The sequence below is a fragment of the Bos grunniens genome, chromosome 22 (genome assembly GCF_055505025.1).
Source record: "Bos grunniens cultivar Pamir isolate PY7600 chromosome 22, Bosgru_T2T1.0, whole genome shotgun sequence".
NCBI classification, from domain to species: domain Eukaryota; kingdom Metazoa; phylum Chordata; class Mammalia; order Artiodactyla; family Bovidae; genus Bos; species Bos grunniens.
In genome coordinates, this window is record NC_141186.1 from 4,945,321 (window position 1) to 4,961,426 (window position 16,106).

At 40.9% G+C, this 16,106-nt stretch overlaps 1 protein-coding gene across 19 annotated transcripts in view; it reads left to right on the forward strand.

Moving 5' to 3' along the window:
- The window catches only part of RBMS3 (RNA binding motif single stranded interacting protein 3), a 797,532-nt gene extending 783,688 nt beyond the window's left edge, over positions 1–13,844 (forward strand). For all 19 annotated transcript variants that reach the window (XM_086365588.1, XM_086365575.1, XM_086365577.1 and 16 more), the window contains one exon: positions 13,550–13,844. In XM_086365588.1, the coding sequence (XP_086221714.1) occupies positions 13,550–13,556 (7 nt within the window). In that variant the 3' untranslated portion in view covers positions 13,557–13,844. The remainder of the gene's footprint in view (positions 1–13,549) is intronic.
- Positions 13,845–16,106: the final 2,262 nt, after the last annotated feature.

Below are 16,106 nucleotides of genomic sequence, written 5' to 3' on the forward strand. Positions count from 1 at the left end.
AGGGTCTGCTTCCTAGTTGTTGGGGTAGAGGCCCCACAATCTGTTTCTTAGCTGTGTTTCTGACCTCAGTATGCGGGAGGCAGGATTGGCGCTCTCCCAACACTTGGGAAGAAAGCACTTAGTATTCCTCCGCTGAAGCTGTTCACATGTGGGCGTGATCTCTGTGTCACCTGTGTGAGCTCTCAGATTACCCTGCTGTTGGCACGACTCTAAGCCCCACATTACCCATGTGTGTGAAGGCAGTGTGCCCCTGGTGTCTCTTGGGCATTGTTTTTCACCAGGCCACCAGGGTGGATCAATCGAAGTCAGGTCCCAGGACTGGAATAATAATGGATCTGGACCTGCTGGGGGTGTGTGGAGGCAGCTCAGACTCTGGCCCAACTCCCACGTGCAATGTGCCCACAAAGTCCACAGATGCAAAAGCTAGGCCCATCTCTGCTACAGAGACACCCACTGTCTGCCTAGATGGTCCTCAGGAGCTGAATTTACACAGTTGGCAGCAGGGGTGTAAATTCATGGTCCATGCAGCCATGAAGAGAGACCTCAGCTCTCCTTCATCGCAGTGTTCCTGGAGCTCGATTGTGGTTTCAGCCCCACCTCTGCATGTGCACCACCCACAGGCCCCTGGTCCCAAAGCTTCCCCAGAGCCTGCCTGGCTGGAGCCCTTCTGGTCCCCTAGGGAGGCAAGCAGCACGTGGGGAGAGAGGCTGCATTGGTGGCCCTGCCGTTTGCACTTCAACAACGCTGCTTCACGTCTATGGCTGTGCAGTCTTCCTCTCTGAGCACCCCTGGTCGTGGCTTCCTCACTCTCATCCCTGCAGGCTCTCTCCCTGCAGCCTACAGCTGTTCCCTCGGTAGGTCTCTTTCTAAACCCCATAGTTCCAGCCCCCGTCTGCACCAGGAGACACATGTCTAAGTATGGGGCAGGCAGGGCTCTGGCACAGACCATCTCTGCAAGTCTCACTCTGTCCTGCCTGCCACAGCCTGGTTGCTGCACTCTCCTCCAAGACCCAAAGCTCCCCTCCGTCCCAGCTGATCTCCCCACCAGCAAGAGGGCGTCCCAGGTGTGGGAGCCTCTCCTCTCCTTCAGTTCCCCACCCAGTTATGCAGGGAGCTTCCTTACCCTGTTTAGTGTCTGAGGTCTTCTGCTAGTGTTCAGCAGGCGCTCTGCGAGACTTCTTTCCATTTGCAGATGTATTCTTGATGTATTTGTGAGGAAAGTTGAATTCCATATCCTCCTAATCCTCCACCATCTTGACCCCCCCTGTAATTTAATTTAAAATATCTTTAGACATTACGGTGTGAAATGTATCTGCAATGGGTTAAGCTACTTTTCAGGGGCATTCAGCCACCCTAATCAGAATTTCACACCCCACAGGAGGTCAGCTCTCATTTAATGAGAAAGGCCAGAGGTTTGTACAAGTATTTTAAACTACCCATATCTCAATTAGCATAATGATTGTTAGAAATGAGTTGCCTGATGAAAGCAGTGCCATGTTAATTAGCATAATGAAACTGGAAATGAGCTCCATTTGTGAGATTCAGAATATTCAAGATAACGTGAATTGGCTATGGTAGTTTAAGGATGCTCTCCACTCAACCCAGGAAAGATGGAGTAAGGATACAGGGAAACTTGCAGCCTGTACCGTTAGGGATGCTGCTTGTGGCTGACTCTCAAAACAAGACTGTCATAAAGCAGATTTCTCTATAGGGAAAACATAGTCCCACCTCTAAAAAATGGTTAGCAGGCAAACCCCCATGTTTCTTGTGACTGTCCAGAACCTCTTCTCCCTGCTTGAGTAAATCAGCTTTAGCTGCCCCCACTTTTCATGATCACTGTGTGATGTAACAGGAGTTGAGGGTGGGGGCGGTGTCTCTGCCCAATTCAGAAAGAACACCTCTCCCTCTGAGGAAGTCTAGCAAGAGTCTCCCCACCCACCTCCATCCTAGACCCAGTTTCACCCCCAGTATCGCTCATCATGCCAGATGCCCGTGCCCTCAAGAGTTTACATTATAACGTGGGAAACTGAGGCTGGAGCTTGGTGATGTAGCTGGATGAATTATAGGAGATAAAGTCCAACTGGCCAACTTTCACACGCCTTTGGGCCTTGGATATGTAGCTTTGTGTAGATCAAGTGTTCTCAGTTTTATTCTAAGACAGCTACAAAACCTCTGGAGAGTTTGAAGAAAAGGAAGGATGGAGTTTGATTGATATTAGATGACTGCTGCTTCAGGTTCCCACCTCCAGATTTTTGAACTTCCTGTTTCCTCTACCTAGAATGCTTTTCCTCTAAGACTCTCCTAGATTAGCTTATAATTGTCTTTCACATGCAGGCCTATATGAGAGACCTTCCCTGATACCAAATCTTAGGTATTTATCCAGCCACTTTCTATCACAGAATATTTTTTTTTAATATTCTTCTTTGAGATTCTTTTTCTTTTTGATCGTTTGCTAATTGATCCATTGATTGTGAGTCTACTCCTAGTAGGAGATAAACTCCAAGAGGATGCGGGAGGCATCTGCTTATTTCATAGCTCTTTCCTTAGCATCAGGAATATTGCCTTTCACATAGTAAGCACTCAGTCAAGAATTGTTGATTGGATAAATAAAGGAGTCATTTTCCTTTACCCAGACATAATCAAACTGTTAGTGTGTGTGTGTGTGTGTGTCTGTGTGTGTGTGTGTGTGTTAGTCACTCAGTCATGCCCAACTCTTTGCTATTCCATAGACTGCAGCCCACCAGGTTCCTCTGTCCATGGGATTTTGCAGGCAAGGATACTGGATTGGTTTGCCGTTTCCTTCTCCTTGAAACTGTTAACAAGGAGGGTCTTAAATCATTCATTTCCTCACTGTGCCTTGAAACAACCAAAGCCAGTTTCCCATACTCCCCAAGCCCTGACAGATGCTTCTGCCCACACAGCATCTCTCATCCCACACCAGTGTCTCTCACTGTGCTCCTGCAGAGACAGTCTCTGTTCCCTTCTCACATATTAACTCACTGAGCGGACTGAAAAAAAATCCAGTATGCTTGGACCAGAGTGCCAGAGATTACCATAGATTACCGTATTGTTTGATGTGATTCACACAGACTAAATTTAAAAAACAAAAAATAAGAGATGGAGACAAGATGAAAGACACGAGCTCACTTTTTCTTACGAAAACACCAGAATCACAGCTAACTGCTGAACAACCATCATCCGAGAAATGCTGGACCTATCAAAAAATGATATTCTACCTCCAAAGACAAAGAAGCTGCCGCCAAAGGATTGGAAGTAGGGGCACAATCAGGATAAAACCAAATACCATACCTATGATGTGAGTGACCCACAAACTGGAAAACAATTATACCACAGAAGTTTTCCCACCATAGTGAAAGTTCTGAGCTCCATTGACTGGTTCCCCAGCCTGGGGATCTGGCAACAGGAGGAGAAGCCCCCAGAGAACCTGGCTTTGAAAGCCAGTGGTGTTTGATCCTGGCAATTCCACAGGACTGGGGACAACAGAAACTCCACTCTTGGAGGCTGTATGCAAGGTCTTGTGTACACCAAGACCTAGGAAAATAAGCCATGGCCTCATATGAGCCCAGAGCAGACCTACCTGCTGGTGCTGAAGGGTCTCCTATGGAAGCGGGGAGCATCCAAGGCTCACTGTGGGGCAAAGACACTGGCAGCAGTAGTTCTGGGGAGTTCTCATTGGCATGATCCCTTCTGAAGGTCACCATTGTCTCATCAAGACCTGGCCCCTCCCAGCAACCCGTGGGCTCCAGTGCTGGGACACCTCAGGACGATCAATCAACATGGGTGGAACACAGCACCACCCATCACTGGAGATCATACTACTACAACTATACATCAATAAAATGGACGACCTAGATAGAGTAAATGGACAAATTCTTCCAGTACTGAACAGGAAGAAATAGAAAACATGAACAGACCAATCATAAGCAGTGAAATTGAAACTGTGACTTAAAAATTCCCAACAAACAAAAATCCAGAACCAGACAGCTTCACAGGCAAGTTCTATCAAACATTTATAGAAGAGTTAACCCTGACCCATCTGAAAATCTTCCAAAGATATCACAGAGGAAGAAACACTCCCAAGCTCATTCTATGAGGCCACCATCACCCTGATAACAAAACAAGATAAAGATACCACAAAAAAGAAAATTATAGGCCAATATCACAGCTAAACATAGACATTAAAATCCTCAAGAAAATACTAGCAAACGAAATCCAACAACACAGTATAAGGATCATACATCCTGGTCAAGTGGGATTTATCTCAGGGACGCAAAGATCTTTCAAGATATTCAAATCAATCAGTGTGATCCACCACATTAACACACTGAAGAATAAAAGCTGCATGGCCATCTCAATAGGTCCAGAAGAAGATTTTCTTGAAGTTCAACACCCATTAATGATAAAGAACTCTCTAGAAAGTGACTGTAGAGGGAACCTACCTCAACATAGTAAAGGCCATATATGACAAACCCACAGCTGACGTCATTCTCAATGGTGAAACACTGTTTCCTCTAAGACAAGGAGCAAGATAAGACAAGGATGCCCACCCTTGCCACCCTTATTAAACATACTTTTGGAAGTTCTAGTCATGGCTATCAGAGAAGAAAAGGAAACAAAAGGAATCCAAATTGGAAAAGAAGTAAAACTGTCACTGTTTGCAGGTGACATGATACTATACATAGAAGTACAGAAAGAGTATCTGAAGGATCTGAAAGAAGTATCTGAAAGAGATGGGAATACCAGACCACCTGACCTGCCTCTTGAGAAACCTGTAAGCAAAGTCAAAACTGGACATGGAACAACAGACTGGTTCCAAATAGGAAAAGGAGTATGTCAAGGCTGTATATTGTCACCCTGCTTATTTAACTTATATGCAGAGTACATCATGAGAAATGCTGGGCTGGAGGGAGCACAAGCTGGAATCAAGATTGCCCGGAAAAATATCAATAACCTCAGATATGCAGATAACACTATCCATATGGCAGAAAGTGAAGAAAAACTAAAGAGCCACTTGATGAAAGGGAAAGAGGAGAATGATAAAGTTGGCTTAAAGCTCAACATTCAGAAAACTAAGATCATGGCATCTGGTCCCACCATTTCATGGCAAATAGATGAGGAAACGGTGGAAACAGTGGCTGACTTTATTTTGGGGGGCTCCAAATCACTGCATATGGTGATTGCAGCCATGAAATTAAAAGACACTTGCTCCTTGGAAGGAAAATTAGGACCAACCTAGACAGGATATTAAAAAGCAGAGCCATTACTTTGCCAACAAAGGTCCATCTAGTGAAGGCTATGGTTTTTTTTCCAGTAGTCATGTATGGGTGTGAGAGTTGAACTATAAAGAAAGCTGAACGCTAAAGAATTGATGCTTTTGAACTGTGGTGTTGAAGAAGACTCTTGAGAGTCCCCTGGACGGCAGGGAGATCCAACTAGTCTATTCTAAAGGAGATCAGTCCTGAATGTTCATTGGAAGGACTGCTGTTGAAGCTGAAACTCCAATACTTTGGCCACCTGATGCAAAGAACTGACTCATTTGAAAAGACCCTGATGCTGGGGAAAGATTGAGGGCAGGAGAAGAAGGGGACAACAGAGGATGAGATGGTTGGATGGCATCACCGACTCGACGGACATGAGTTTGGGTAAACTCTGGAAGTTGGTGATAGACAAGGGGGCCTGCCATGCTGTGGTCCATGGGGTTGCAAAGAGTCAGACACGACTGAGTGACTGAACTGAACTGACTGATACACAGAAGATCCTAAAGATGTTATTAGAAAACTTCTAGAACCCATCAATGAATTTGGCAAAGTGGCAGGTTACAAAATAAATACACAGAAATCTCCTGTATACATATATACCAACATGAAATATCAAAAAGAGAAATTAAGAGAGCAATCCCATTTACCACCACATCAAAAAATACCTAGAAATAAACCTACCTAATGAAGCAAATGACCTATTCTCATAAAACTGTAAGATGCTGCTGAAAGAAATCAAAGATGACACAGATGAAAATATATACTATATTCTTGGATTGGAAGAATCAATATTGTGAAATGGTTATACTACTCACTCAAAACAATCTATAGATTCCATGCAATACTTAGGGCATTTTTTCAGAGAAACAGAACAACAACAAAAAAGTCAAAATTTGAATGAAGACACAAAAGACCCAAAGAGTCAAGACAATATTGAAGAAGAAAAACAGAGCCAGAAGAAATAGTCTCCCTGACTTCAGACTACACTATAAAGCTACAGTCATCAAAATAGTATGGTAGTGGTGCAAAACTAGAAATATAGATCAATGGAACAGGAGAGCAAGTCGAGATAAATCCACATACCTATGGTCAACTAATCTGTGACAAAGGAGGCAAGAACACACAATTGAGAAAAGACAGTCTCTTCAGTAACTGGTGCTGAGAAAACTGGGCAATTACATGTAAAAGAATGAAATAACTACACTCTCTATACTAAAAGTAGATTAAGACCTAAATGTAAGGCTAGATAGTATGAAACTCTTAGAGGAAAACAGGACGAACACTCTCTGACATATATTTCAGCAATATCTTTTTTTAATAGACCTCCTAGAGTAATGAAAATATAAACAAAAATAATTTTAAAATAATTAATTAAACTTAAAAGCTTTTGCATATCAAAGTAAACCATAAGCAAAATGAAAAGATAACCCATAGAATGGGAGAAAATCTTTCCAAATGAAGCAGCTAACAAGGGGTTAATCTCCAAAATATACAAACACCTCATGGAGCTCAAGATCAAAAAAGCAAACAGACCAATCAAAAAATGGGCAGAAGATCTGAAAAATAAAATTTCTTCAGAAAAGATATACAGATGGTAGAAAGCACATGAAAATATACTTAACATCACCAACTACCAGAAAAATGTGAATCAAAACTACAATGAGATATCACCTCCCACTAATCAGAAAGACCATCATCAAAAAACTACAAACAATTGCTGGAGAGGTTATGGAGAAAAGGGAACGCTCTTACACTGTTGGTGGGAATGTAAATTGGTACAACTACTATGAACACAGTACAGAGGTTCGTCAAAAGAAACTAAAAGTTGCCATATGATCTGGAATCCCACTTACGGGCATATGTCTTGCAAAGAGCATATTTCAAAAAGATACAAGCAACCCGATATTCATTGCTGCACTATTTACAATAGCCAAGACATCAACGTGACCTCAACATTCATCGACAGAAAAGAGGATAAAGGAGATGTGGTTCATATAGACAACAGAATATTACTCAGCCATAACGCGAGTGAAATACATCCTTTTGCAGCTGCACACATGGGCCTAGAGATTGTCTTACTGAGTAAAGTCAGAATGAGAAAGACAAATATTTTATGATATCGCTCATTTGTGGAATCTTAAAAATGGTACAAACTAACTTATTTACAAAATAGAGTTACAGATGTGGAAAACAAACCTATGGTTACAAGCGGGTTAGAGGAGGAGGGATAAATCGGGGGACTGGGATCAACATATGCACACTATTACAGATAAGATCATTAATAAGGACCTACTGTATAGCACAGGGAACTCTACTCAGTACTCTCTAATGGTGTATATGGGAAAAGAACCTAAAAAAGAGTGGGTATATTTAGTGTAACTGATTCACTTTATTGTACACCTGAAACTAACAAGTATAAATCAACTATACTCCAATAAAAAGTAAAAAAAAAAAAAAAAAAAAAAAACTACAGACAACACAACAGAAGGTTATAGGACAAAAGTTTGAGAAATGTTAATAATGTGTATATGAACAAAAAGGTTATATTTGGAATCACAGGTCAGAAAATTTTAATATTCCAAATTCCACTTTTCAAGCTAAATAAATTACCTCCTATTTTGTTGTCTTTTTTTTTTTTTCCTCTCCTATTGTTCAAAGGGGATAGTAATGCAAGAGGCTGGTTACTCTTTACCCAAACCAGGAAAATGATACCTGTGCTTTATTTTGGATGTTCTTTGGAGATTCCAGTTTCTGCTCAGTTTATTCCCAGTTTTTCTTTGTGTACTTAGAAAATGGCTTTAAAAAACTAGGACTTGAAAAGTATGAGTCTGCAAGCAAAGCTATATTCTAATATACAAAATCAGAAGTCCTTAAAATTCCATCTTTTCCATTTACCAATTTTTACTCAAGAAGCCTCCCTTAAATCTTTAAAGTGAGAGATTAGATCAGTGCCCTCCAGAAAGTATAAGGCAGGTCTGCATCGCTGAGGGAAGACTGACCACCCTTCCCTGGATTTGGGGTGTGGGCTTCTGGTAACTCAGACTGTAAAGCACCCACCTAACAATGCAGAAGACGTTAAGAGATGTGGGTTTGATCCCTGGGTCAGGAAGATCCCCTGGAGAAGGGAATGGCTACCCATTCCAGTATTCATGCCTGGAGAATCCCATGGGCAGAGGAGGCTGGCAGGCTACAGTCCATGGGGTTGCAAAGAATCAGACATGACTGAGCTACTAAGCACAGCATAGCACAAATTCACTCCTGTCTACCTTCCCTGTCCTAATGAAGTGTGAAAGTGCACGTTTACATAATGCTTATGTCATGCACTGGCATTCATAAAAAAACAGAAAGCTTCCAAAATGTTAAGGCTTTGATCAGGAGCAAGAAGAACATTTAAGTTGGATAGTGAGACTATTTTAAAATTAAAATGAGTTGCACCGTAAAAAGAGGAGTTTGTGTGACTGAGAGCATTATGAAAATACAAATAAAATGTATCATTAGTCACAAACTTAACAGACATGTGTGGATAGTAATCAAGGGCGTATAATTTGCTGATTAATATACTGACCATGTATAGACAACTGGCGTTAGGACAGTTCTTTTAGAGAAGACTTGAAAAATTACAAAGCCCTAGCAACACTAGGGTTGAGATAGAAGCCCTCTAAGGTCAGTGTGAAGGTAGGGAGACTGACCACATTTTAAGATCACTGAGTCAGTCTGAATGCTCCCATCTTCCATCTTCCCCACCCCCCACCTCCCCGCCAAAAGCAGTGAATACATTAAAAAGTAGTAAATCACCATCTTAGAATTGTAGACTTTTAGGCTAGAAGCCTTAAATGATTTAATCATCCCATATTCACCAACATCATTCCTGACAGATTAACATTGCAGATTTTCATGTGAAAAGACGAATTCTGTGATCCAGAGTGTGGAGAGGACCGCACACTATTCTCCCACTACCTGATTACCCTTAGTAAACTAAACATACAGTTAGGTTATCAACAAAGAAAGGCATCAATAGGAAAAAAAAATGTTTTTGAAAACATGTGATCTTTTACAATAGTATCAAAATAATTGTACTGACAAAAAAATTCTCTTACAGTTTTTTAATAATTTTTTAAAGCATTCCAAAGGAGACCAGAACATACTGCAATCTTTCAGGAAGTAAGTATCTATCTGGCCCTGTAGGGGGTCATGTCCATTAGTGTATTAATAGCTCTGAAGAGAGCTACAATTAAACAAGCATTGCACTTCTGTTAGAGCAGTGTTTCTCTCAGCATCACTTCTGACCACGCTCTCCACTCCATCTCCAGGAAAGCGAAAGTGCATCGCAGGCAGATTCTTTACCAGTTGAGCTACCAGGGAAGCCCAGGAGTGAATTTAGTTCTATTAAATAGCAATAGACTATTAAATAGTCTTCCATTCCAACTTCAGCAAGCCACCATGAAGATGTAAAGTACAACCATTTATTTCTTCTCATTTGTTTTCATGTAGCAACAAGACCACTTGAAGGATGAAGCAAGTGATGGGAGGAGGCTATTGGAAACAGTTGTGTAAGGTTATAAAACTTGAAAGTAGCTCCAATACGACCCAACAATCCCACTCCTGAGCATATACCCAGAGAAAACCATAACTCAAAAAGATACACACACCCCCAATATTCATTGCAGCACTATTTACAATAGCCAAGACACAGAAGCAACCTAGATGTCCATGAATGGATAAAGAGGATTATGATACATATATACAATAGAATATTAATCATAAAGAGGAACAAAATTGAGTCAGTTGTACTGACGTGGATGAACCTAGAGTCTCATACAGAGTGAAGTAAGTCAGGAAGAAAAGGATATCGTATATTAATGTGTATATGTAGAAGACTCTTGACAGTCCCTTGGACTGCAAGGAGATCAAACCAGTCAATCCTAAAGGAAATCAGTCCTGAATATTCATTGGAAGAACTGATATTGAAGCTCCAATACTTTGGCCACCTGATGTGAAGAATTGACTCATTGGAAAAGACCCTGATTCTGGGAAAGATTGAAGGCAGGAGAAGGGGACAACAGAGGATGAGATGATTGGATGGCATCACTAACTCGATGGACATGAGTTTAAGCAAGCTCCAAGAGTTGGTGATGGACAGGGAAGCCTGGCATGCTGCAGCCCATGGAGTTTGCAGAGTCAGACACGACTGAGGGACTAAACTGAACGTGTATATATGGAATCTAGAGGTGCTTCCCCTGTGACTCAGTGGTAAAGCATCTGCCTTCAATGCAGGAAATGCGGGTTCAATCCCTGGGTCAGGAAGATCCCCTGGAGGACAGCTTGGTAACCCAGTTCAGTTTTCTTGCCTGAAGAATCCCATGGACAGAGGATAACCCTGGCAGACTACAGTATGTAGGGTCACACAGAATTAGACACAACTGAAGTGATTTAGCATGCATGCATGGAATCTAGAAAAACAGTATTGATGAACCTATTTGTGAGGCAGAAATAGAGATGAAGATGAAGATAATGGATTTGTAGACAGTGGGGAAAGGAAGGAGAGGGTAAGACGAATTGAGAGAGTAGCATTGATATATACACACTGCTGCTGCTAAGTCACTTCAGTCGTGTCCAACTCTGTGTGACCCCATAGACGGCAGCCCACCAGGCTCCCTGGTCCCTGGGATTATCCACGCAAGAACACTGGAGTGGGTTGCCATTTCCTTCTCCAATGCATGAAAGTGAAAAATGAAAGTGAAGTCGCTCAGTCATGTCCAACTTTTAGCGACCCCATGGACTGCAGCCCACCAGGCTCCTCTGTCCATGGGATTTTCCAGGCAAGAGTACTGGAGTGGGGTGCCACTGTCTTCTCCGATATACACACTACAGTGTATAAAACAGCTGGCTGGTGGGAAGCTGCTGTGCAGCACAGGGTGCTCAGCTCAGGGCTCTGTGATGACCTAGAGGGGTGGGATGGCGGTAGTGGGAGGGAGGCCAGAAGGGAGGGGATGTATGTACACATATAGCTGATTCACTTTTTTTGTACAGCAGAAACTAACATAACATTGTAAAGCAATCATCCTCCAATAACAAAGAAGGAAGGTAGCTGCAGCCTCACTCATACACACGGATGCGTGGAGACTAGCCCACCTGACATGCCTGCAGTGAGGGGCTCCGTGTCACGCAGCCCACTGACTGAAAGCATTCCCTGAACAGTCTGAGCAGATTCTTGCCGTATTAGGCATTTTCTGCTCAATGCACAGTAATACCAGGGTGGAAGACGGAAATGGGAACAAATAGACCTAAAAGCAAACACAAAAACACACACCAAATGTGGTTCCCACAAGACAGGTTTTAGAAATAAATGGAATACGGATATACTTTGCAAAGGTATATGTAGAGAGATCAAATATACTCCATGGTTCCCATGGTTCCCAGGATGATGATGACTAAAATTTCCCTTACTGTTACTGCTATTTTGACAATTTTGATGGCTTTCATTCTAAAAAGGAATGCCACTTTCTTTCATAACACAGAAAAATAAATGTATTTCTAGAGACTTAAACTCTGGTTAACAATGGAAATAATCTATCAACAAGTTGCTTTCCTTACATGATTCTAGGAACAAGTTAGGCAGGTTTCTAAGAGCCACAGCTGGGTCATATGAGGGCTTTTGGCAGACTAGAAAAAGAGAACCCTCTGGGTCATCCCAGGCTAAGTCTCACCTAGTTCAAAACATCACTGAGAGGGCTTTTTGTGAATTTGAGTAAGGGCCACATGCTCAGGGCAAATGCAGCCCTGCTCTGGAGTTCACAGCTTGGGGAACAGACTGTGGGCTGGAATTAGCCCCGAGGTTCTCCTGCATCCATGCATCCTGTGTGGCAGAACACCTGGACGGACACCCTTACACAGCAACCCTGAGCTTTCTTCATGAAAGCAAGCAACCGGGCATCAGAAGAACCCACAGAGCACTGAGGGAAGAAGGTTTCATGAAACAGGACCTAAAGAAAGTTTTGAAGAATCTTTATTTGTAGAAGATACCCCTGAAGTTCTTGAACCAAATTCTCATCTGTGGGTGGAAGAGATAGGAGTAAAGATCAACCCACTGTTAGCTCAGCCCTGCCGTATAGATGGGGCAGAAGGAGAAAGTATCATGTGGGCTGGGCTGACAAAGTGGCGTCTGTCCATTTAAACACCCATGATGTGCACGTCAGTCTCCCAGACTCCTGCAGAGTAAAACACGGGAGCAAAATATAGTCCCTCCTCTCAAGATTTTAATACCTTGTTGAGATAGAAGAGCAAGGAAGAAGAGAAGAAACTGGAGCGTGAACAGAGCTTCACTGCTCTCTTACCTGTCTTCAGTAATAAGCCTCCGGCTCATGGGGAAACACTTGGTGAGCTCTGTGTGATAACACACAATACATTGCTGCTGATGCACGCTCTTATTTATGGGATTGGATACACAGCAGGTTCCTACTGGATAGCACAGGGAACTGTATTCAGTATCCTAGATAAACCATAATGTGAAAGAATATTTTAAAATGTATACATTTATATGTAACTGAATCACTTTGCTGTACAGCAGAAATTAACACTACATTGTAAATCAACTACACTTCAATTAAAAAAATTTTTTTCTGTATCCTGGGTATATAATAGGGAATCATAGATTTATTGACTGAGTTTGTGATGGATTTCATGGGAGTTCTGGAAGGACAGAATTTCTCAAGGGATTTCTTGGGGAGCTAAAACCTAAGCCTAATATTGAAGAATACATTCCATGAACATACGAAATATTACCTGTCTAGATAATATTTGTATATTTGAAACTTTGCAATTAAGAGATATTCTTGATCTATTAGCCAAGATATTTAATATGAACAAGCTGCAAATATATATCAGTATGAAAATGGCAGAATTTGACATGCTTCTAAGCCCACTGTGTCTTGACAACTTCCTTGATGACTCTTACATTGAGAGACCTTGGTAGCTTTTAAAGAATGCTCGCCAGTCCAGGTTCGATGCACGATACTGGATGCTTGGGGCTGGTGCACTGGGACGACCCAGAGGGATGGTATGGGGAGGGAGGAGGGAGGAGGGTTCAGGATGTATACCTGTGGCAGATTCATTTTGATATATGGCAAAACCAATACAAAATTGTAAAGTTAAATAAAATAAAATTTAAAAAAATTTTAAAAATAAACAAAGAATGCTCACTGGAAAGGTCACCGAAGGGGATTTCAAAATGCTTTGGTGCAATGACCACTCCTCCTCCATTGTTTTCACAGACCATAAACAAGACTGAAGAATGTCCGTCTGAAACTCTGCCTTGAATGAAGAAACTTCATTAAACAAGAAGTTGGCTTCCAGTTTTGCACAGGCGTCGATGGAATGCTGTTTTGTTTGTTTTTTTAATTTTCTACTTTACCCAATGAAAACAACATGTTTTTACGTGCTGTGCAAATGGTTCCTTCATGTGGTCTGACAGTTTATTTTTGCATCATTTTTTTAATTAAAGAAAACAATCCCAGAAGAGGACAACTACTACTACAAACAAATAAAGCAAAACATGGAAGGTTGACATTCACGTGGAGAACATTTGAATTCAGAATTTATCTGAAGGTGTAGATAGATTTTTTTTTTTTAAACAGGAAATCTGATGTCAAGAGGTGGGCAAGCAGAAATGGAAACAAATTGTCTTCCTCAGTAATTAAGCTACTCTTTCTTTTTCTCTTCTTGTTTAAATCTAGTGGGTTGGGTTTTTTTTTATTTTATTTTTTTCTTAGAAATATTTAGGTAAGGTTTATCTTGAATCTTAATTGCCTTAATTTTAAGGACGTCAAAGGCTCTCGAGGCAAGCTGTCAACGTCTTGTTAAAACCAAGAAAGAATTGAAATATTGTACCGGTTTTCACTGGTACAGAAGTCTAAGACTATGAGTTTTTAGGGTGGGAAAAAAAAAAAACTGTACAGTTTTAAAGAAAATGTTTTTCTTCATTTGAAGAAAATTTGCTGATAAAAGAAACCATGGCAACTGCAAGAATTGGGGAAATGCTGGGACTTCTCATGAACTTTGTCTTAAGTGTTGAATCGTTCTAGAAGGCTAAAACATTTTAAGGTAAAGTTATTAATGTTGGTTTAAAAACAACTGCATTAGAAATAATGCGTGTTTGGGGGGCAGAATGCAGATTTTTTTAATTTCCAAAGCGTGATCGCTAGCAAAATCATTAGTGCTTTTTATCTGCAGTCTTTTTTATGAGCTTTACAAACTTTTTAGTCAGCTTTGCTTGTCACATTGCAAAATCTAGCTTAAGAGCATTAAAAAAAAAACTTAAGTAGATAGGAGCTTATTGTCAAAAAGTGCAAAAAAGAAAAACACAAAAAAACAACAAAAAAAGCAATAGATAGAGAAATTGTTGACAATTTCTGTAGTCTTTCGTAGTTGTGATCAAATTCAGCCTATGGATGGCCTGTTTTATACCAAAGATGAAGTGGCACCCTGTTGCAGTCCAGAAGATAGAGGTTGCTTTTCTTTTCCTCTCTTTTCTTTTTTAAAATTTTATTTGACCTATATGGCCGGACCAGTTCTTTGTTTAAACTACCTTCCACTGGTGTTTTACATACTGCAAAAAAAAAAAAAAATTGTTTTTATTTTAAATGTACATTTGTGGATAGTAGAAGCTTGTTCCTGTGGTCAGCAGTATTAGCGCCAAGAGTTCTGGATTCCAACCAATAGAGCCAAATGGCTTTAAATTCCATGTGCTTTTCTGGTTCTTTCCTAGTGCTCTTGAATCATGAAGTCTGTATTGATGGCCACCAGTGAGCTAACACACTTGTTTAACAGGTTGAAATTTCATTATGTGAATTTTGGACTCAAGATACTTCCTGAACTGGTCTGAAAGATCACTTGTTGAAAAAGCTCAGTGATGCTCTGTTGAGTGGTGAGTGGTCTCCTGAAAAGGCCTTGTGCGGTATTTCTAACAATAGCCTTGCTTCTAAATTCCCGCGCCTCTAGATTTTGTCTTCTTGTCTCAGTCCTTGTCATCATCTACCGTGAATAGCCACCTTGACTCTGCACTTGGGGAAGGGGTATCTTTTGTGTGTGTGCCTCATTTCATTGTATTTTCATATCCTGGTATTGCCAGAAGAAAGACAAGGTAGACTTTTTAATTTCAGTTTAACTCTCTGAGGCAAATAGGACCAATGAGACTGAGGATTCTATTAGTGGAATTCAGGTAAGCTTTTAATGCTAGTTGACAATCAAGAAATTATATGATTTATATGAATAAGAACCCAAATAATTAGATTTGATCGATTCTTAAAGCCAAAGGAGATATATATTACATTGACAATGATGCAAAACTTTGTCTAAAATGAATTAAATTGACTTACCAAGCACTTCTGCATATTTGACTCATAAAATCTATGTTCAACCTGTACAGTTTTACCTGAAATGAAAGACAGTGGAACTCTGTTAATTGAACCATGCACTAGAATGGCTTTCTAATGGCTTATTAGAATCAATAGTTGAAACTCTTTGCACAAAGTGACAGGAACCTTAGTCCAGAAGGAAGAGGCACTATAAAAGAGAACAGGGTAGGCATTTAAAAACTAACATATTAAAAGGTAAATCATATTCCCACTAGGTCAACATGAATAATGAGTTTGACTCATAAAATTCATCAACATTATACTGTTTGATCTATAAACAAAGGTCTAGTGTTAAAATATACCTAATTCTCTTATTTGAAAATCCCATGAATTGAAAGCTCTTATCTAGAGAGTGATTCCATATCTTTGTGGTCCAATTAGAGGCAAAAATTTAGCCAAGGCAGTGTAGCATGTG